General features: G+C 43.6%; 2 protein-coding genes across 7 annotated transcripts in view; both read right to left on the bottom strand.

The window, feature by feature from the left end:
- The window catches only part of LOC135282303 (neural-cadherin-like), a 56,084-nt gene extending 43,925 nt beyond the window's left edge, over window positions 1-12,159 (bottom strand). For all 5 annotated transcript variants that reach the window (XR_010348554.1, XM_064391940.1, XM_064391947.1 and 2 more), the window contains exon 1: window positions 11,099-12,159. Coding sequence is in view for 4 of the 5 variants with exons in the window: in XM_064391940.1 (XP_064248010.1) it covers window positions 11,099-12,095 (997 nt within the window). In the remaining variant the exon portion in view is untranslated. The remainder of the gene's footprint in view (window positions 1-11,098) is intronic.
- A 4,130-nt stretch (window positions 12,160-16,289) lies between these two features.
- The window catches only part of DPY19L4 (dpy-19 like 4), a 32,588-nt gene continuing 27,109 nt past the window's right edge, over window positions 16,290-21,768 (bottom strand). For both annotated transcript variants that reach the window (XM_064391914.1, XM_064391921.1), the window contains exon 19: window positions 16,290-21,602. In XM_064391914.1, the coding sequence (XP_064247984.1) occupies window positions 21,438-21,602 (165 nt within the window). In that variant the 3' untranslated portion in view covers window positions 16,290-21,437. The remainder of the gene's footprint in view (window positions 21,603-21,768) is intronic.

The following is a 21,768-nucleotide window of genomic DNA, read 5'->3' as shown; positions in this document are numbered from 1 at the left end:
TTTGAGGTTGGAAAAGACTCTAAGATCATCAAGTCCAGCCACTAACCTGGTACTGTTAACTTTACAACTAAACATGGGATTCACCATCCCTGGCAATGTTGAAAAGCCATGTGGACATGGCACTTGAGGACATGATTTAATGGTGCACATGGTGCTCATGTTAGGTTGGCAGTCAGACTTGATCATCTTAAGGGTCTTTTCAAACTTCAAGAATTCTACAATTCCATGAAACCATAAAACATCCACATGTCTTTCAAATACCTCCAGGGATGGTGACTCAACCACTTCCCTGGACAGCCTGTTCTAATGCTTGGCAGCCCTTTCTGGAGGAATTTTTTTCCCTAATATCGAATCTAACCCTCCCCTGGCACAGCTTGGGGCCATTTTCTCTCGTGCTATCACTTGTTACTTGGGAGAGAAGACCGAGCCCCTCCTGGCTACAGCCTCCTTTCAGGCACTTGCAGAGAGCAATAAAATCACCCTGAGGCTCCTTTTCTCCAGGCTAAACACCCCAGCTCCTCAGCCATTCCTCACAGGACTTGTGTTCCAGACCCTTCCCAGCTCTGTTGCCCTTCTCTGGACACACTCCAGCCCCTCAATGTCCTTGTGCTGAGGGGCCCAGAACTGGACACAGGACTGGAAGTGTGGCTTCACCATTGCTGAGTGCAGCGTGAGGATCCCTGCCCTGCTCCTGCTGGCCATGCTGTTGCTGACACAGGCCAGGATGGCATTGGCCTTCTTGGCCACCTGGGCACACACTGGCTCGTGCTCAGCCCTCACTGAACCTTGGTAAAATTGTGACACTCAGCAAAGCCTCAGATCACAGACTCATGGGACGGGTGAGGGTGGCAGGACCTCTGGGGATCATCTGGTCCAACCACTCAGCTCAAGCTGGGCTACCTAGAGCTGGCTGCTCAGAAAAATGTCCTCAAGGCTTCTGAATGTCTCCAAGGAGGGAGACTCCAAAACCTCCCTGGGCAATCCAGTGAAATGAAGTTCTAGGGGCTGGATTTCAAGAAAGACATGGACCAGCTGGTAAATGTCCAGAGAAAAGCCAAGAGAATAACCAGAAATAATGCCCTCCAAGAGAGGTTAAAAGACCTGGAGATTTTCAGGAGACTGCAAGAGGCATGCAAACAGTGATGTAAGAGACTTAAGGACTGAAGTATGAAGTCAGTCAGCTGTTCCGTAACCTGCAAACCAAAAAATAACTAACTCTCATTCCAAAGGAAAAGACTGGCCTTAGATGTTGGGCTGGAATCCCTCAGCAGGTTTTAATTGTAAGGACAATGGAGCCCTTGATAGTGGCCAGAGAAGTGAGACAGCCTCCACCACTGACATCTTTAAGACCTGACTAGACAAATATCTGCTGGCAATCACTTTGTTGACAAAAGTTGCCTCTAGGCAGGGGCATGGAACCAGCAAGACTGTTAAATCCTTTCCATCACACTTTAATCTCCCTGCCCTTCAGCTTGTGCATCTCATTGATTTTTGAGGCATATATGTCCACATGTCACTCATTCCCCTGCAGCTTCAAGGAACTTCTAACACAAACATTCTTTGGGCTTCATGTTTTATCTTTGCTGTTTGCTTAAGGGTAAGAAGGGAGAAAAGGAGTGAATGGCAGTCTAGAAACATCCAGTACCATGCATGAAAGGAAAAACATGGGATGAAGCCAGACCTGGAGGGCTGTAGTACAGCAGCAGGGTTAATAAACTTCAGCTATGGGGTGGAATATCTTCCTGCAGCTGAGACCTGGCTCACTCCTTCAGGCCCTCAGCATTTATTTCAGATTTTCAGACTTGAAACTGTTTTCTCCATGCAAGTAAACAAAATTTAAATTGAAGCAACCTGCAAGCATGCTGAAAAAAAAGTCCAGGTTATATCTATATAGATCAGAGCTCTAATTCTAGCAAGGCATAAATGGAAGTAAAGGTAGTTACAAAGAGCAGATTTTACCAATTCAAATCCAAAACCCTAAAAAGCAGCATTGAACATGGTCTGGAGACTAAAGGAGGTCAGTCAAACAGCACTAATTTCCCCTATCATCCAGAAAGAGCTGCTCAGAAGCAGCACTATGAGTAGGGACATTTCTGTTCTGGTCACTCCCCTTTGCACACACACCAGGTGTGAGAAATTCAAGGATTTTAAGGTGTTACAAACACATGGCAATCAGATACTGTGTAAAATTATCACACTGGCTTGAAACAAGTCAGTGAAACAAAACCAACCTTGACAAAGTAGAGTTTTTCCCCAGGAATGCTTTGGGTTTTCAGCTGTCATAGCTGCAAAGGCATTAACAGATCAAGCCTCTGAAATCAATAGTGGTTTATTTTGTTCCTGACACAACCACAGCATCCTATTAAATCAAAATGCAGCACCACCCAGTGATGCTGCAGTTCACTCAATTTTATCAATATGAATTATCCACTGCAAGGAAGGAAATGAGGAAACCAGACTATCAAGAGGATAGTCTGGCCTCTGCACCACACACTGGAAAGAGTCTTGGCAAGATCAGTCTGGAGGAGAATATTAAGGAGTGCTGATTTTCCTGGAGGTATTGGTGTATCCCCAAGGATTCAGCTTTACCTCCTGTTTACATCTCAAAAAGGGATGTAAACAAAAGGGATGTCAATCAGTTAAGGGCATGTTAAGTAAAAATGTTAGGATGTAGCAAGTGCAAGAGTGAGGGGAATGAAGAGATGCTAAATTAGTGTCTTGGAGGGCTTAACACTCTTCAGCAGATCAGAGCACACACACCCACACCTTCCTTGGACAATAATATGAAAGCAAAGAAAGAACTGGAAAGGGTTTTGAAAATGTAAGTGGCTACTCTTGCAAGCCTGTATCAATTTCACTCCTTTGATCATTTAGTTTCCTCCCTCACCCTAAGAAGAAACACAAGAGAAGAGAATGCCTTTTCCTAAGATTAGGATTAGAGCTGTGCTGGCTGATGTGGGTTTGAGGGAACTAATGCTGGAAAATTAAAAACTAAAAATGTGCATTAAAAATGATAGTTTATGTTTTGTTTCTATCCCCTCAGGCAAAAAGAATAATTTGAATTGAAAAGAGAGTGTGATAAGCGAAGAAGTGTCTGCAGTACCCAGCCTGAAATAGGACACCAAGGTGGGGTGGCTAGAATCCCCTCTTTGTGCTGCCAGGACACACCACCAGCCCTCAGGGCAGGGCAGGACATCAGCAGCTTTGGCTCACTATGGAACCATAGCCAGGAAATCCACACCTGAGAAATGGTTAAACGCTGAAACCCCCCTGGCATCTTCAGAACCATAGATACAATCTACTTGGGCATATTTAAACTTAAACCAAATTTCTTGTGGCAGTACTTGATCTTTAACCAGAGTTCATAATCACTTTCAGAAATGCCTTTTTTCTGCATTTTAATGATATCATTAGTGATATTTACACAGTCATGCTGTCCACTGTGCCACTCTGTCCTGCCCAAGGGCTTTTGAATCTGAGGGTAAATTATTCCTACAAGCTTGAACATCAGCAGCTGGCCAGAAGATGAGCACCCCCAATAAAGGTATGAGGTAAAGGAGAAGAGAAAGCAGCTTTAACTTGGTCTTGAGGACTAATCCAGTCAGCAACACCTACGATACTCATGCCTCTGCCCCATCTACAGCATGGCTGTCACCCCCACTGGGAGAAGTGCAGACGAAGCTCTTACAGCAGGGACAGCCTTCACAACACAGATCTCCCCTTCAAAATGAAGGCTTACTTTGATTAATTTCTCCAACTCCCTTAAGAAAAGTTGCATGGGAGCACCTTTAGTCCAGCTAGTCTGCTGTCATGAACGTGATGGGTCAGCTCCACCTCAAACATTAATGAGAGATTCCTGAGTGTGATGCTTTCATTAATTAACAGATTTGGTGTCTCACAAATACTCCTAAGGTTTGGGTACAATGCCCAGGAGTATCATATTCCTTTGCAACACACTAGGGCACTGAATGGACTCGTGTTGGACCAAGCAGTGAGTACTGTGTCCTGCAGGCACAGTAACAGCCTCACCATCAGCTATGCAAACAGGCCTCTTTATTCCTTTGGAAGTCCACAAACCACTGCAGCAGCTTGGGACAAAGAGCCCCCAGCCACAGTGTACCTGGGCAATGTGACAGTGCCAACTGCCTCAGCTAAAGCTTTGCTAATTTCAGTTTTCTCTCCTCAGTTAACCACAACCACCAAGCTTGAAAAATCTGCCTGCAGAGATCATTTTGCATTATATCTATTACATATTTCTTAATATTCACCAGCACTGGGACTCATTTTCTGTGTATACACACCCTCACATATTTTAGGAGGCAAAGTTTTGCTTTTCTCAGTCCTGCCTCTGGACTCACCCAGTGGGACCATGGAGCTAAGAGGCAGCTGCAGGTGCCACTGCACTCATGGACAGCAAAGAAACATCTTCAGCCAATCTCTCACCTCCTGTGTGAATGCACAGCTACAGTGGGTACCTCTGCCACATGGGGTCTCTGAGAACCTCAGCAATTGTTAGGCAGCAAAGAACATTTCCTCAGGCAGACAACTGTACACCACAGGAAAAGCTTCAGGCAGTTATAGGAACAGGATTTCCGAATCCATCATATTTTTACTGCTATCACATCATTTTGCCTGTGGCGTTCTCCTCTAGTTTTTAAAATCTGTTTTACTTTTGTGTTGTCTGTTGTCTGAAGCACTCTCAGACCTGCGATTATAGGAGCAGCATTTCTGCCTCAACCCTTAAATCTACTGCATCTGCCAAGAGCTGCTCCCTACCACACAACCAGGGGAATTAGAAACGCAGCACCACAGAGAAGGCAGGAGGAACAATAATTTACAGGATCTCAAAAGCTTCTATATAGCAGAATTACACATAAGTTTTTATTAGTGTGCCATGTTAACAGCTGACTAGTCCTCAGCAAAAATGTTATTAAATACTATACAAAAAATAATTATTTGCAGGCACATCAGTTGATGAGGAAGTCAGATCACACCAATGTAGTCAGAGTAGCTGAGGAGTCAACAGCACAGAGGGCATTTGGGGGATTTTTTATGGCTTTTAAAGAAGGAAAGTGCAGTAAGACACACTACAATCATGTCTTGTCATCCTACCCAGCACAGCATTTGCTCTTCCTCACTGAAGTGGCACTTATTAAGGTTAAAGTAGTTTGTGTGGGACAATTTTTTTTTTCCTGAGAGGCTGTAGCAGAGTCTGAGTCCTTCGGTGGTTAGGAGTCACTTTGCTTTGATGTTCAGTTTTCCTGTGGAAAAACTACAGGCATTTATCACTTGTCCTTTAACATAATTAAGTCTCTTCTCCCTGAAGGTTTTTCAAACATTTTTAAAATAAAAAGTTGCTTGCTGAGGCTTCATGCAGTAAGAGCTGCTCCTATGACCACACTTAAGAGTCCATTAGCTTCTTTCCAAACACTTAATGTCACCAGCAAAATACAATCATTTTAGGACAGCAAATGTGTTTGGTATGTACAAAAAGATGCCAAAAAGCATTGTAGCAATATTAGCTTTACCCCTTTGCAGCTGTGGGAAGCAGCTCAGACCCAGCAGCACCCAGAGGGGGCTTGGAGCAGCAGCTGCTGCTGCTCTGCTGTGCCCTAAGAAATGAAAAGGTAAAGCTGCTGGATTCCCTTCCAGTTCTCCTTATATGCCAGATTTCTAAACAGATCCTCTTCCACAGGCACGGCCCTTGGCTGCTTCTCTCACAGGTCAGGGTCTGTGCCACACACAGGGTTTGCTCAGCCACCCACAGGAACCAATGGCTCCTCACTTTGTTGTCATCAACACTGCTTTTAGGGCATTCCATCAGACACATTCATGACAGGAGCAGAATTCCAAGTCCTTTCCATCAGCCTGTTTCCTCAGGTCAGGTTTTTAAAGGCTTTTCTTAAACTTTCTGCCCTATATTTTCTTAAATTTTGGGCAATTTCCACCAGCAAACCAACCTCAGTGCTCAAGCTGCAGTACTGCAGCAGCCAAGGTCTGACTGCTGCAGCAAGGAACCCCCAGTGCCTGCCCCAAAACAGCCCTGAAGCCTCTGCTCGCTGGGGAGGAGAGCACAAAGTGCCTCTGCAAACACGGCATGTGGGAATTTTGGGCTTCCCATGTGCAAAGCAGGTGTGTAAAGGCAGCCCCAGGTGAGCCAGCTGCTGCCAGTAAATGAAAATCAAACACTGCTGGGCACTCCTGGAGCGTGAGGCAGCACCAGGAGCATGCAGGGCTGTGTCTGGCATGGTGCAGCTTTGATCTGGGTCTAAACCCAGATTTTTAAATGCCTTCCTGCTGTTGAAATGTAATGAAAACTCAGAAATACTAAATCATAGTCTGTATAAAAGGATTCAAGATGCTAATCTTAAGAATAAAGAGTTGAGTGTTCTATTTTTAAGGTCTCCCACTGCTTTTCTCTCATATTTGTTATGATAGAGGTTTTCTCAGAGGTTTAAATAGCTTGTGTAACTTACAAGAATACTTGTAACATAAGCTTTACATTTACCTCTTCAGTTTAAAGCTTGTCGTAGGCTTCTCATAATGAATGACTTTGTCAGACATTCTGAAGACTAATTTATAGACTCTGGATCATTATGTATGTTAACTTTTTTTTTTTTCCACAGCAAGGTTTTTCCAAAGATATTTGCAGACATGGTAAAGTAATAACCTTCATCCCAGAGCTTGCTCTTTCATCCAGTGAGCCCTGGCCATTAAAGTGGTTTCATGGGTCAAGTGAAGCAAACTTCTTCTGTCTGTACCTGAATCGGGAGGCACACAAATGGCATCCACAGATGGTTTTAATCAGTCTGATATCAGGAGGAAACACCCCCCTCACCCCAGAAAAAAAAAAAAACAAAAAAACCAACATATAATGTGACCTCAATACCGATCAAGTCAAGTTTCTGTTTCTGGAGTGAGACTTATGTTATAAAAAGGTCAAGAGTTGCCAGGAAGCAGTGGGACATTTCTGGCTCTGTTAAAAAACAACAACAACAACAACCCCAAAATAAAACAAAAAACCAAAACCAAACAAACATGCCAAAAAAAAAACCCCACCAGCAACAGCAACAAAAAAAAAACCAAACAAACAAACAAACAAAAAAAAAAACCAACCAAAAACCCAAAAAAAACCAAAAAAACCCCAAAAAAACCCCAACCCACCCCAAACCTAACCTACGTCTTGTTTTGAAATCACAGCCAGCAACATACATTAATTACTTGTCAGCTTTTACAATTACATGGATTGAAATGTTTCCCTTCCCAGCAGGCATCCCATGGAAATTTCTTAAGAAAGTAGAAGGGACTCAAACCACATATTCCTTCCATGTGCAGCATTTACAGGAATGTCAAGACCTGACATGTCTTTTTAAAATGCAGTTTGCTTCCACTGAATCATAAGAGTTCAACACTGATCATATTCTACCATAAGACACTGCACTGAAGGAACCGCACTATGCTACAGCCTCCTCAGTCAGGGTTAAGATCCATCTCCTAGGAATTCACTTGCAGTAGTAAACAGTTGTTATCCCACCTGAAAGGGGGCAGGGAATGAGATTTCCATCTCACCTCCAAAGGCAGGAAAATACTGAACAGCCTTGTGACTGTTTTACTCACTCCAGTGAGTGTTCACCCTCTCTGATGTCTTGAGGCATCCCTTTAACCCTTCAGAGCACTGCAGACACATTGGAGGGGAAGAGTTTTTTTCTTGCCATGTTTTTTTTTGAGTTCCTACTGTTGCCAAACAAAATTACCCTCTGTAGATAATGGAATGACTTATTCCACAGTTGCTTTCAATTAGACAGCACGTGGGGTGTATCTGCAGTGTGAGTGTGTGCAGGAACATGGACATCTCCCACTGGGTCTCACTATTCCAAGCCAAGCAGTGTGCACCCTGTAAGCCCTTTGTGGCAGGCTCTTAAATTTAAAGAAACAAACAAACCAAAATCAAAACAAACAAACAAAAAAACCCCAAACCAAACAAACAAAACAAAACACCAGAAAATACTCCAAACCAAACCAAAGAGAGAGCTAAAAGTCCTGTAGAGTTGGAGAACAGAAGTAAGAAATTGCTTTTTGAAGCATGATAGACAAAGTCATAAACCTCAAACTTCTACACAGTGTGCACCAGTAGGTATTGCCAGCATCAGAGAGGGCAGAAGAGGAAACAGCATCTGCACATCCCACCCTAAGTTAGTATGAGAAGGATGAGAACCTGTGTAGGTGCTTGTAGGTGTGCATGAACAGAGGCAGACATGGAAGAGAAAGGGAGCTTCAACTCTTCCTCACCACCCCCAGCCTTTCCATGCTCCAGCCACACACTGTTCTGATGGTGCAGTCAGTGTTTCCAGATGTGAAATGTCCCAAAAGAAAATCTGGATGAGAAATGTTGGTCTGCAACTCATACCTTTGTATTGATGCCCTAAGATTTAGCTTTCATACTTCTCAGATTCTGTACTGCTTTAGTGCGTAACTGTGAATTTCATATAAATGTTAGCAAGTTCTCCTCACAGTTTAGTCAGAAAAAACAATCCTTTTCCAGCCTGAGAACCAAGGACACCTTTGCAGCTTCAGGTCCAAAAAGTGTAAACAATGGTGAATTGAAGAAAGCAATCTAGGAGAGGGGGGACTTCTTGTTTAAAATCCAGGTCCAATCCACAACTGTCCATGCACAGAGCCCAGAACAGCAAGGCTTTGACAGACAGATGGAGGCTGCCAGATTCCTAAAGAAGATGCAAACTGCTCTGTGTAGGTAAGTAAGACAAGCCACAGAAGTTGGGCCAACATCTTTACGACGCACAGTCCACGTAGCACGTGTATATTCCAGGGGAGAACAGCTGTGTTTGCACAGTGCCTGCTACAGGGTCCCCACAAAACAGATGGCAGCTCCCTCCCTATCACTGCTCTGTGTGCTACTGAGCAACTGGGAAGATTCAGAAGGTTACTGTACTCTGCACTCAGTTTATTTCAGTATTTCAACTGCACCCAGAAATACCTTGTCTTCCTAGGACTACTGTTGCAGGAAACTGTGCTCTAAGTGACTATCTGACCTACTGTTTGATTTTTTTAAAGCTTCTTTTTTAAAAAGCTGTTTTTTTCTTAAAAAAAAAAAAAAAAGGCAAATGCATCCAAAACCCCAAGACACACACTTCCCTGGAGAAGGAGCACCTGTGAAATGCCTAAGTCCATTCATGTTTTTTACATAAGAGATGGCAATTAATAAAGGTCTGATAGCTTTGTTTTTCAATTAAAAAGGTTATTAAAAGTTTGGCACATGTTCCATAATATTGATTACTTTGTGAGTGATTTTTAATTACATTTAGTAAGAGACATGAGGAGAAATGAGGAACAGACCAAAGTCAATTCTGTTTGACTTTTGACAGTTCACCAGGTCTCTTCAGATTAAAAAAATGGATGCTCAAATCCTTTCACCATTTCACCATACTTTTGTAAAATAAGCAGACAGAAAAATATCCCAAGTTTGTTATTTTACAAAGTTATGAGAGAGTTTTGGTTTTCAAAGTAGCTTAAAGGAGTGCCTAAATGACCTTGTCCCACTTGATCATTGAATTCCTTTCTCCCTGAGGCTCATCTGTTGTCAATACATTATTAGCACACAGACAGTGGTAAAAACATGATGTGCACCAGATTGGAGAGGACAACACAATCATATGTTGGACACTGTTCACAAGGTTATTTGCTTTCATTATAAATTAGCAAGACAGTCAGGCTGTGTGTCCCCTCTCCAGCTCCATCTTTAGCTTGAATGAGAAGTTCTACTTTAAACATCAGGTGATTTGTTTAAAGTTAGTAGCTGGAAATACTGTGCAGAGTTTTTCTAATGTTAAACGTTTGTCACTTGCAGAACACATCCCATTCGTGCAAGAGTAAGTTTCTCAGGCAGGCAGCTCTGGGCTCGCAGAGTGCACACAGCAGTCTGGGGAAGATCACAGCCCCCGGCATGATTCAACACACTTGTTTTGCCCCCAGCTCTATGTTTCACATTTCCTGAGCACTAGACTGTAAAATTCATTGATGTAAATTGGTAAGTATTCCCTCTTTTAGTTGCAAGCATCGAAGAAAAGAAAGCAAACAATACAAAACAAAAAAACCCAAGCAAATGATAACCAGTTATGTTATTAGGGACCTCAGCCACACTTACAAACGCTTACTTTAAATCTTACTTTAAGATGAAAGTAACACATGGAAGGAATGGCTCTTGCAACCATAACACACCTCAAGCCTAATGTGGTTTAAGAAGTTTATCGTTCAATGGCTAGAAGTCTAGCCATTCTCTTTTCTGTCTTGTGAGGAAAAACATACACATCAGAATATGAACTGTTGACATATAACTACAGTATCTCCATTTAGTTCTCTACACCAACTCCTAGGATTCCTGATTCAGATTTTTTTTTCTTTTTCTTGTCCTAGGCTCATTGACATCTATTTTGTAACGAGTCCTTTCCCTTCCCGTGTGCTGCTCCGCCCGTGCTGTGGCTGACTCCCAGCATCATTCGGTGCTGTTCAGGGTGGGCTGCAGCTGCCCGTCTGTAAGTGCCCACCCAGGACAGCATCACCTCTTCCTTCCCAGCTCCTTCCAGCAGAACCAGAGCGGCAGGAGAGGCTCCCTGCTAGCTGCCCCCACTATGAAACCAGCTGTCTGTTGTGGCATGGCCCCTTCTTTACCGGGCCCTAATTGCTCGCTAACCCCTGAGCAGACGCCTCTGGCCCCACAAATTGTGACAGCAATTCCTTACAAGACTACATAAGCAAAACACCATTCCCTACATTTCCAGCTGCTCCTTCAAAGGCAAGAGGCAGAAGCTCTGCGGGCGGTACCGGGGAAGAGCCGGCACATTCCCACGCCACCCACCGAGCTCCCGCTCTGCGCGCCCCACGGAGGGCAGCATCACCGCGGCTTCACCTCCTCGAATGGCAAATGCCCGGCACGGCCGTGCCTGGCCAGCATCCCCCTCCCTCGGGGCAGCCCTTCGTGCCCATCCGTTCCTTCCGTGGCCATCCCGACCCACTCGCGGCAGCGCCGCGGGGAGAACCGACCCCATCCCGTCGCCCTCCCCGTCCCCTCCCGCACCGCTACCTCCTCCGCCGCCGCGGTGCACCTTGACCAGCACCTCCACCCGGCCGCCCGCTCGCAGCTCCCGCCGCAGGTAGAGCCGCCCCGACGTCCTGTCGACCCCCACGGGGGCGGCGGCACCGGGAGAGGCCAGCTCGAACCAGCCGCCCGCCGCCGGCTCTCGGCTCCTCGGGACGGTGAAGACGGTGTCGCCCACCCGCGCCCCGGGGGGCAGCCGGGCCGTGTAGCGCCGGGCCCCGGGCCCCGGGGGCGGCAGCGAGCGCGGCTCCCGCCGCCGGCCCGCGCCGCCCGCCGCCCCCCGCCCGCGCACGGCCAGGCGCAGGCACCGCGCGGGGCTGCGCAGCGGCCGCGGCCGCCCGTGGTCCAGAGCCGCCACGCAGAGGCGGAGCCGGCGCAGCCCCAGCAGCGAGCCCACGGTCAGCACCTGCCCGCTGCGGGGCACCACGAAGAGCAGGCGGCTGCCGGCGCCCGGCGGCCAGGGCCGGTAGGTGAGGCGCGCGTTGGCGCCCTCGTCGCCGTCCGAGGCGCGGAGCCGGGCCACCTCCGTGCCCAGCGGGACCAGCTCGTCCACCTCCAGCGGCCGCGCCGGCGGCATTCGCGGCCGGTGGTCGTTGCGGTCCAGGACCCGGACCCGCAGCAGCGCCTCCCGGGGGGAACGTCCCGCCCGCCGCCGCAGCCGGAGCCCGTACTCGGGCTGCGTCTCCCGGTCCAGCGGCTCGGCGGTGCGGAGAAGCAGCAGCCCCCCGCCGCCGCCGGGCCGCCGCTGCAGGGAGAAGCGGGAGGCGCCGTCGCCTTCCAGCGCCCACTCCCCGGCCGGCTCCCCGGGGCCCAGCAGCCTCCGCAGCGGCACCCGCAAACCCCGCACCCGCGTCCCCGCCGGGCTGTTCTCGGGCACCTGCCCGGAGAAGCGCAGCAGGCGGGGGCAGCCCGGCCCCGCCGCCCCGCCGAGCAGCGGCAGCAGCAGCAGGAGCGGGAGCATCCCGCCGCCGCTCCTGCCCATCCCGCCGAGCGGAGCGCAGCCCGGCTCTGCCCCGCTCCCGCCGCGGGCACACGCGGCACGGGCAGCCCGGCCCGGCCCGCGGCCACTCACGGCCGAGGGCGGGGACGGACCGAGCCCGCCCCGCGTGTCGAGCGGGGAGCCCGCCCGTGGCAAAGCGCGCAGCGCCGAGGTGCAAGTGCCTCGCCTTCCCCTGTTCTGTGGTACAGCGCTCAATGTTGCTTGGCAAATTCCTCGTCTTTCCCCATTTCACATTGCTCGTGAGGGTCATCTGTGAATGATCTCTCCCTGTCCCTGTTTCGACTCGTGAACTTTATGTTGTGTTTTCTCTCCTCTGTCCAGTTGCAGAGAGGAGTGACAGAGCAGCTTTGGTGGGTGCCTGGCATTCAGCGGGGGCAAACCACCACATGCATCCAGCTGCTCCCTCTCCAGGTCTCCTGCAAGCTGAGCAGACACTACAGGATGAACTACACTCCCTGGAGGGGGTGACCTGGGGGAAAATGGGCAATCTCCAGCCCTCTCCTGAGCCTGCATGAAAAAAATCCACTCAGTCAAGCTACAGGAACCACCATAAAAGAAACAGAGGAAAAAACCACTGTTGCATAAAGGAGGACGGACCTTGGGACACTTGAATCATAAGAGTAGTTCTCACCCAGCAGACACACTTCTCTGTCATAAGCTGGGTTTGTCTTGGAAGCACAGCCTCTCAGAAGTGCACATTCAGGCTGCTGCTCCTTCAGGACAGATGCAATATTTTTGGGACAAGAACAATGCATGCTGTTGTTGAGAGAAATGGTCCTTCTGACCATACTGAGCAAACACATCAGTCCCACTAAATATGCATAAAACCATCTGGGCATGGAACTCATGGCTGTGGTTAGTCTGTGATCAATGGAAGTGTGAATACAAGCCAGACCACTCCAGTGCCAACCACTGCTCATCAAAGCAAACAGCACCCCTTTTCTCATCACTCCAAGCACCAGTTCCCAGCAGCATGTTCTTGTTAATAAACAAGAACAAGAGTTTATTATTATCTCCCTTCACATAGTAACAGCTCAGGAACAGCCTTTTGTGGAGCCTCCACATCCAGCTGGTCAAACTGTGTTAGGTGGTGTTCCATCAGAAATGCTCCCTCTTCCTGCTTCGAACAGGCTTGCTAGTTTTACCAGAAGGTTGTTAGGAAGGAAGGGGTGTTGCCAGCTGTGTTGTAACTTCAGAGGTGACATATCTAGGCTGGACGTGAAGCTCTGCTCAAGAAAGCCAGAATCCATTTCACTCGTCTTTAGTCAAATATTACAGGCAACAGTCAAAGGTGACAAGCAACCACTAGATCTGCACCTGTGCCACCCAGGGAATTACCAGTTTTAAGGAGAGGTAGTTGCTGGGAGATCACATCCCATTATTAGAAGCTGTTAACCTTTATTTTTTTTACCCCCTCAAGGTGAAGGGATGATAGCTTCTAAAATCTGGCACAATACAAGACTTCAGACTGGGAAGGCAGAAAGTAAAATCAGAGTTTTACAGAATGGTTGACCAGTAACAACATGAAAGAAAGCATCCAGAGATCCATGCCTGGTTAATGTGCTGTAGCAAGCTTTGAGTATGCTATGGTTGCTCTTTGTGCCATAATTCTTTCCTTCACAAAGGCACTAGAAGGCTCATTAATTTAAAACACTTAATGAGCTAGCTAGACCATGTAAACAAGCATTCAGTTTAGGACAAGCTTAGCTCTGTATGGAGACACAGCACAGCATTCCCTCTTCTGAAGTGTGCTGCATCCTTACACAACTTTCAACAAGCAAATTAAATCCCCTCAAAATCAATTTCCCATTTTTAGCCTACATTGCAGAACACACTACCTTTTCTATTCTCTTCTATTCAAGCACTTAGATGCAGATATAAACTACTATTTTATTCACAGTATTCCCTCCCACTCTATGAACACCTATGAATTTAATGTATTTCTATTACATTAACACAGCATTTTGGCAATGGAAATTCAGGCTTCTCCTGCATGTCACTCCCACTGCCAGAATTTAGGGCACCTCACAGAACAGAACCAGAGCGAAACTCACCTTGTGGATACTCAGTAGCACAACTGTGTTATTTTCGACACCCAATTACACCAAACCTTTATGACAACAAAACAGATGTACAGATACGTGTGGCCACAGATCCTACCCTACCATTTAAAGAAATGCAAACACAGTTGAGTGTAGCTGTGTTTTCTAAAAGAACTTGTCTCTCCTGCAAAGCTGAAGCAGAATCCACAGAGCCTGATCCAGTGTTAATCCAAGAGGACTTCTCAATAAAGATAGTGGAGATGGCTCTTGGCTTCGATAGGAAACCATATAGACAAGAAATAAATACAAATAAATAACCTCCTTAGATATTGTCCAAACCAACACAGATATCTTCAGAACAGTGCCAGCTTCTATTGCCAAACAATCATAGTGAAATTTAGTTTTAGGGTTCTTCTTAAGCAAAGCTGATCTAGTGAACTGAGTACTGTGAACTGCAATCACTAAATCTAAGTACTGCCACTCTGAGGCCAAAACATCAGCAAGCCCAACAGCCTTCCAGGGCTTTCCTCCCTCACAGCTGGGACAAGCCCCTGGAATGCAGCCAGCAGATTGGACTACAGCTCAGATTGTCATAAAATGGGCCAATTTGGGAGAAAAAAGAAAAAAAAAAAAGGAAACAAGAAAGGAGCAGCATTTATCCATGTGCTAACAAAGCTGAAATAGCTAAAAATGACCATTAGTGTTTCAGAACTACATGTGTTTCAGAAAGAGGTTTTTGTAATGAAATTAAAAACAGGCTTGATTTTAATGTACCTTTCCAAAACTGCTTAAATAGTTTAGTCACTTCTGCTGCAGTGATTTTGTCTTACTGCCCAGAACTGAGGTAAGATCAGCCATGGAAACCAGGGGCACCCAGCAGCTACTCCAGGGAGAACACAGCCTCTGTGCTCAGAGTCTCACAGAGAGGGAAACACGAGCCAGTGAAGAACGGAGCTGCATTCTTACCTGTCCTTTTTCAACTTGCTTCAGAGGGAATAGCTTAAGGCATCACTTTACATTCACCCTCACCTCACAGAATACTCTGGTATTCAATGCAGTTTAAAAATAAAGTCAGTCTCAACATGTTTTAGGTCTTTCCATTACCAGTCAGTACAGCACCAGCAGGAGTCATGGCTTGACAGCAGACAGTACAGTGTAACTGAAACAACAGAAATGCCAATGCATTGTAAAGCTGATCAAGGTTCTGAAAGTAAATGCACTGATGGTGTGTTACAACCTACTGAATAGCTCTGTAGTACTCAGGATTGCTTAATATTGGTATATTGTATATAGGCAGTTTAATCCATAACAAGATGCATCTCATCACCATTAAAAAATGTCCACTTACTACCTAAGCAACCTGAAAGCATACAGGGGTTCAAGTATGATAGGCTGGGTCACTGCAAAAATTGGAAAATCTGGGAAACTAGGTCTACAAACATATTCCAGAACCACTATTTAGGTAGAAAATAATCCAAACCAACACTACTTCTACCTAACACCTCTGAATCATTGAACATAAACAGAATATGTATTTTGTACAGAGATACAGACTCATATAAAACACCTATTTATAGACTTATACCAATACAAATTCTATTATATGTAATAGAATGTTCTGTTTCACAGCTAGTAACCACAGTCTCAGTTTTGCATAAAGGCACAGAAGAGTACACAGATACCAACATGAATTTCCTGCTGCCAGGAAGTTCCATTCCCCTTTGAGCTAAGCAACTACAAAGCCTGGTTGCTTGAATGGCTAAACTTGGACACTTCAACATCAGCTCATCTCCTGATGAGCCAGTCTAAAGCAAAGCAGTCTGACAAATGCTCAAACTCAGAATCATTATATATTAAAGATGTAAATACATAATTTTTTCAGGTTCTAAATGATCTGGTTTTGGAGAAGTGCTCTGTAGGGTATTTGTACTGTCTTTAGAATTTAACTAAAAAAAAAAAACAAATCAAGATTTTGTATCATTACATGCTAAATTATTACAAACTAATCATTCAAAGATTCCTACTAATAATATTGCATAAAACAATAGAGAGCTCCAAAATATGTAATCATGATCTGCAAAAATTCAAGGCAGATAATACATTAATAGGTTTAAAAAAATTAAATCAGTAAGCATTTGACATTGCATAGCACTTTATTTCCAGGTGACGTGCTTGCTGTAGGAAGATCTTTAGGGAGAAAGTCACAGAGTTCAATAATTCCATATGAAGCAGCTCACATTTTGCTGTTCATCCTCACACAAGTATGTCTCAACAAGCAGCCACAGTCAGCACGACATATGGATCCAGTCTGAGCAGGCTGCTTGTCCTCAAGAGCTGCAAGACTGTTTATGCTGCCTGTCAAGACACACTTTTGAGCCATGCTGCACAGTCATCCTGACAGGATAAAATGGTTTGTGCCCCAAACAATCCATACTTTCTGGACTTGGCTTTTATTAATATTTTTTCTACAGAAAAAGAATTTGTTACAAGAGAAAAATATTTATTATGTATACATCATTTTGATACAAAACTGTCCAAGACAACAAACAGGATAACAGGAATTGTATTCCTTAGACTTGTTATTAAATAGCTGCACATAGATAAGTCCATATGCCACATACGTTACTGCTGAACATCACTGTTAACAAGTAAAGCACCACCAATAATTCCTCTGCATTAGTGAAGTAAACAAGTTTGAATTTTTGAAAGGCATTAAACCTTCTGTCCCATCAAATAAATAGGTAACCCTAAACATCACTTGAAAGGCAGAAATACATACATTTAACTGTGCTGAAACCAAAACCATTGCCAGATTAATTACATTTAAACACATTGTTGAGGTACAAAACAATTCAGAAGACCTTTAGGCATCACTAGCTCTGCATTTGGCATAGAGTGCAGCAACATAATGGTGTTTTTTTTAGCTGTAATGATGAAGTAGAAAAGATTAAGATAACACACAAGGCATGTCTTAGAATTCCCACTTTTTTCCCCTCTACAGTTAGGTTTAAAAAAGAGTATTAAAGCATGATTATGCAGATTCATGCTGAGGTATTATTTCACATGAAATATTGCTTGTGTTGGAATAAAGTTCTGCTTCTCTTTCATCTCCAATACAGTACTCCAGAGTCCACCTGCCCATCAATATTTACCAGACTTACAAATTCAATCACCATTAGTGATAAGAGCAGTTCCTCATTCCATCTCCAAAACACAACAGTAAAGCAGACACCTACAAATGCAAACACATCATGTGTGCACACGCCCACACATTCACAAGCACAGCCTACACCTTCTCCTGTTGGAGTTTTGGTTGAAGGACAGGTTATATGAGGTTTTAAGAAGTATTTCAAGGATACCTTACAATCCCTGCAACCTCATCTTGCAGCTCCTTTTCATGTGAATTGCATGGAAAAGCTGATGGAATGACACAAGGTCTGGACACTTGAAGATGACTTAGTGAAAATAAGGTGGTAAGAACAAGACCTGGTCCCTAGCCTCTACCTTTCAGTATATAGTAATGCCACCAGAGCAAATAGTTGGAAGAATTTTCAATGCCTGTGAAACCTTTTGGCCCTCTTTCTTCCACATTTGTCTCTTCTCCTTATTCCCCACCCCCATGGAAAATGTATTTAAGATTGTGTTGTATTAAACTGTATTTCCATTTACTTTGGAAGAAATGAAATCAATGTTTTTTAAATAATATGAATAGAAGTTTATGCTCAGAAATACCTTTCCTTAGCCTCGACCATCTCCTGTCAAATCTGAGTTCAAGTATGTGGTAATTCAGGAAGTGAAAGAGCATTTTTTTAGGATTAAGACAAAACTGTGTATGTTAGTTTAGCTGTCGTTGGTCAAACTTTGATACACCAGTCTAAGGATAACAGGTGGGTGCCTGAAAATACTATACTAATTTATTTTTTCAAGGTAATCTTTTTGCATTTACTAAGATCAAGTATATCAGAAAGTGGAAATGTGAAGGAGGAAATAAGCCAGCAGAAAAGTCACACAAATTGTTATTCAAATTCTCATTCTTCCCAGTGAACAGCTGTTAGATGACTGGAACATATCCCAGCTGCACCACTTGGGCATCCTTGGAGGCTGGCATAGTAAGACACAACAGAATCTCTAGAAATCAGAGGGACAGGAATTTAAAAAAAAATCTTCACAAAAAGAAATGAATTGAGGTTTTTGTTTAATAAAAGCTTGCAAGGCACATGTTTCAACTGAATTGCAACATCTACAGCAAAGCAGATCAAAATTTGTAAAACTTTCCCACAACCCTTTCAGGGAGTTAAACCTGTGATCTGGTTGAAAACCAAGCCAGGGTTGTCTGCACAAGTCTGGTGTAATTATGCACTATTGTCCCACTAAGGGATATCTTATTATCATTACTGGAACTTATTATTTTTCACAGAAGCTGGAGTTTAGACAGTATTTTTGCTAGTCCATGGCTGGATAAGAAATTAATTCACTTTCTTTGTAAGATATGATTATTCCAGTCACTTGCTTTAATTATGCCTTTTTACAGGAACAACCACAATGTTCTTCCAAATAAAAGGCTCCTTCTGTTACTTAAGGCTGCTGTGCCAATGGTGCTGCAATATAATTTTCTCTAATATAAAAAGCAAGGTAAAAATCTTAAATGATTCTCCTAAAACAGAATCAATTGAAGTATCAATAATACATCTTACAAACTTTGACAAAATTAATAACAGTAACTATGTCACAGTTCAAATAAAGTTCAACTCATTCATTCAAACATGTATAAAGGCCAATGTGCTACAAGACAGTTTTGCTTAGATGTGAGGGTGGCCTCATTTGTGGTTTTCTTAATATGTGTGCTCTACATGTATGTGTTCAAACTATGTTCTACATGGCAACACACACAACATTGCAGTAAAACACAACACGCAGCCAAGGACAGTTGAACGTTACATCTCAGCATGGCAATCCAAGGCATGAAGCCAGAAGTTCTGCAACTTCATCTACCCAAGTACAGCTGTAACCCTGAAGTTTGCCCCTGGAATGCCTTATTGCTGATATGAAGTGATATTCATGAATCACTAACTTCAAGAGATTAAATGACCAACACACAGACACATAATTCCTTGACAGGGATTCAAACAAACCTAAATTGGAAAAGGAATTGTATACTTACTTCCAAATATTACATCTATATCCACACATGCAGAGGGGGCTCCTGCAGGCCTGCCATAGCTCAAGTTAATACACAAGCTTGTGTTGGTTGGTATATGGCAACTGAGCAGTCTGAAACAGCCCAGTGCAGTAAAACATGCATTTGTGCACAAGCAAATACATGCAGCCTGCACTCTGCAGACACACAGGTACACACTATCCCCAACATGATGCCTGTATGCCCAGAAGGAATATTTACTTATAACTTGTAACTCAGTTATATGGAAAAATGTTCTCTCAGTGACAACACCCCATATATTTGATGGATTTATCTGAATGTTGGTTTCAAATAAAATGCATGATTTAACATTCTGTCAAGACTCATAGGCCTAAAAATATAACTGAAAGTAAAAAACAGATTACAGACATGTTAGCTTTTACAACAATAAAGCTTTTTTCTTTTAAATCACTCCAAAAGTGATAACAAGTTTTAAAAAATCTCAGCACTACATGTCAGTGTAAAATAAGCAAGTTTATCTGCACAGAGCAGAAAAGAATCATGCACATACAACAACATGCTGCAGTTCCTAACAACTTCAGAGTTAAAATCTCCGATTTGCAGTAAGGATTGTTTTGCAGCTTCCACTTGCAGAATGGTTTGCAGATTTTTCAGCTGAGCATTCATCCTATTTTGCCAGATCTTTTATTAAAGACATCTGGGCTCCAAAGAATCATTCCCACATACCTGATGGACTGGTCTCTGGGCCAGGTGTTCCATTAATTTGTAACTGCAGACAACTCCTATGGGGTGAGCAACTTCTTCCAAAACTTAGTCCTGGCTTTTTGTCCAGTTACATCTACATTAAGCAATGCTACTTTTACTTTTTATTGGAGTTTCCATTCTCAACAATAAGTTTAGGCCCAGAGCTGTAATTAAAACATCATTGATTTTCTTGAAAGTCTATCAGCCAGCAACAAACAGGATGAACAGATAATTTGTTAAGAAAAGGAGTTGCAGAGGCAAAGGGCATATAACAAATTTTAGAGGGAAGCAAAACTGCCAAATTTTCAAAGACCTGTGTATTTGCATAATTGATATAAAAATAGCTATGAACACCTGTACCATTATTTATTAATGGTGGTGATTAGAGTGTTTTAAATGACAGTTATGGCACTATATAACATAGCTATTGCATAATAAGTTGAATGAAATGAGTATCACCCATCTGCCCACACACACACACGCACCAGCACACACACAGGTGGTGAAACTGAAGTGCAGAAGTCTCAGTAGCAAACCTGGCTGTCCTGCTACACTTGCCTGAAAACAAGTGTGGCATACTGTGATATACTGGCCCATTCTGGTGGCTGCTAAGAAAGACACACTTATGCATACACACATAAACACTTAAGTGTGGAGAAATGCTGAAGACAAATTCTTTCCAAACTGAAGATCTGAGCTTGTCAGCTCCTATTGCTAGGTCTAATTCCTAGCATTTCCACCAACATGCCTCTGTAGACAACAGAGACAACAATGTAGAGATCAGTGCCTTAATCTATGGAAGTGTTGTTTAAGTAAAATCTTCCTTATTTGATTTATACAAACTATATAGCTACACATAAGATGTATAAATGTGTGTTTGAGAAACACAGAAATGGAAGACAGGAAGAATTAAAATAAAACAAAAAGCAACCCCAAACAAAAAAACCAAATACTTACTTGAAAAGACTTGGGATAATGATTGCTTTCTTGCTAAAAATTAAAAGCTATATGACTTAAACAAGCTCTTTAAATAATTTTTCTGTATTTACTGAAGTCTACGCATATCAACTTTCTAATACTAAAATTAGAAATCTCATTTACATGAAGATTAAGATGATTTCTAATGGGAAGAAAAATGTAAAAACATGGAAGACTGTAGCACATTGTAGAGACTGTAAAACTGATAAATGTTCCCGTTTCCTTCAAGGATGGTGTAAGTGTCAGCTGATCTGTAGATCAAAGAATTTCAGTTTGGTAAAGTTGTCAGTACACTGCATGTGTGCACATCTATCTGCAAAAATAGACTTCCTTGCTCAAAAGGAACTTTTCCAACTGAAATTCATTCACAATCAATCCTCAGAAAGAAGCTTGCATGCTTTTTCAGGACTGGAAGGATATCACAGTGTTGATTCTATATACAAAGTAGGATCTATTCCAGTATACTCGAGTGAAATAATTCACATATGGAGAATAGTTCATTTTGATTTCATGACAAAATCGTCCATATTTTGAGTAGGCATAGTTGTCACCTTCCTCACAAACCACCTGTCAGAAACAAAAAGACCTAATTACAGTACTGAAGATAAGTGGTTACAGAATGTAATTCTGTACATTTAATTAACTTTTGTATTCTGTAAATTTCATTTATGATAGACATTTAATTTCCACATTGTACAGTTCCAATAAACTGAAAACACGTTCCCCTGTAATT

This window comes from Passer domesticus, chromosome 1, assembly GCF_036417665.1.
Source record: "Passer domesticus isolate bPasDom1 chromosome 1, bPasDom1.hap1, whole genome shotgun sequence".
Taxonomy (NCBI): Eukaryota; Metazoa; Chordata; class Aves; order Passeriformes; family Passeridae; genus Passer; species Passer domesticus.
The sequence above is the reverse complement of the archived record's forward strand: the minus strand, read 5'-3'. Positions and strand labels throughout refer to the sequence as shown.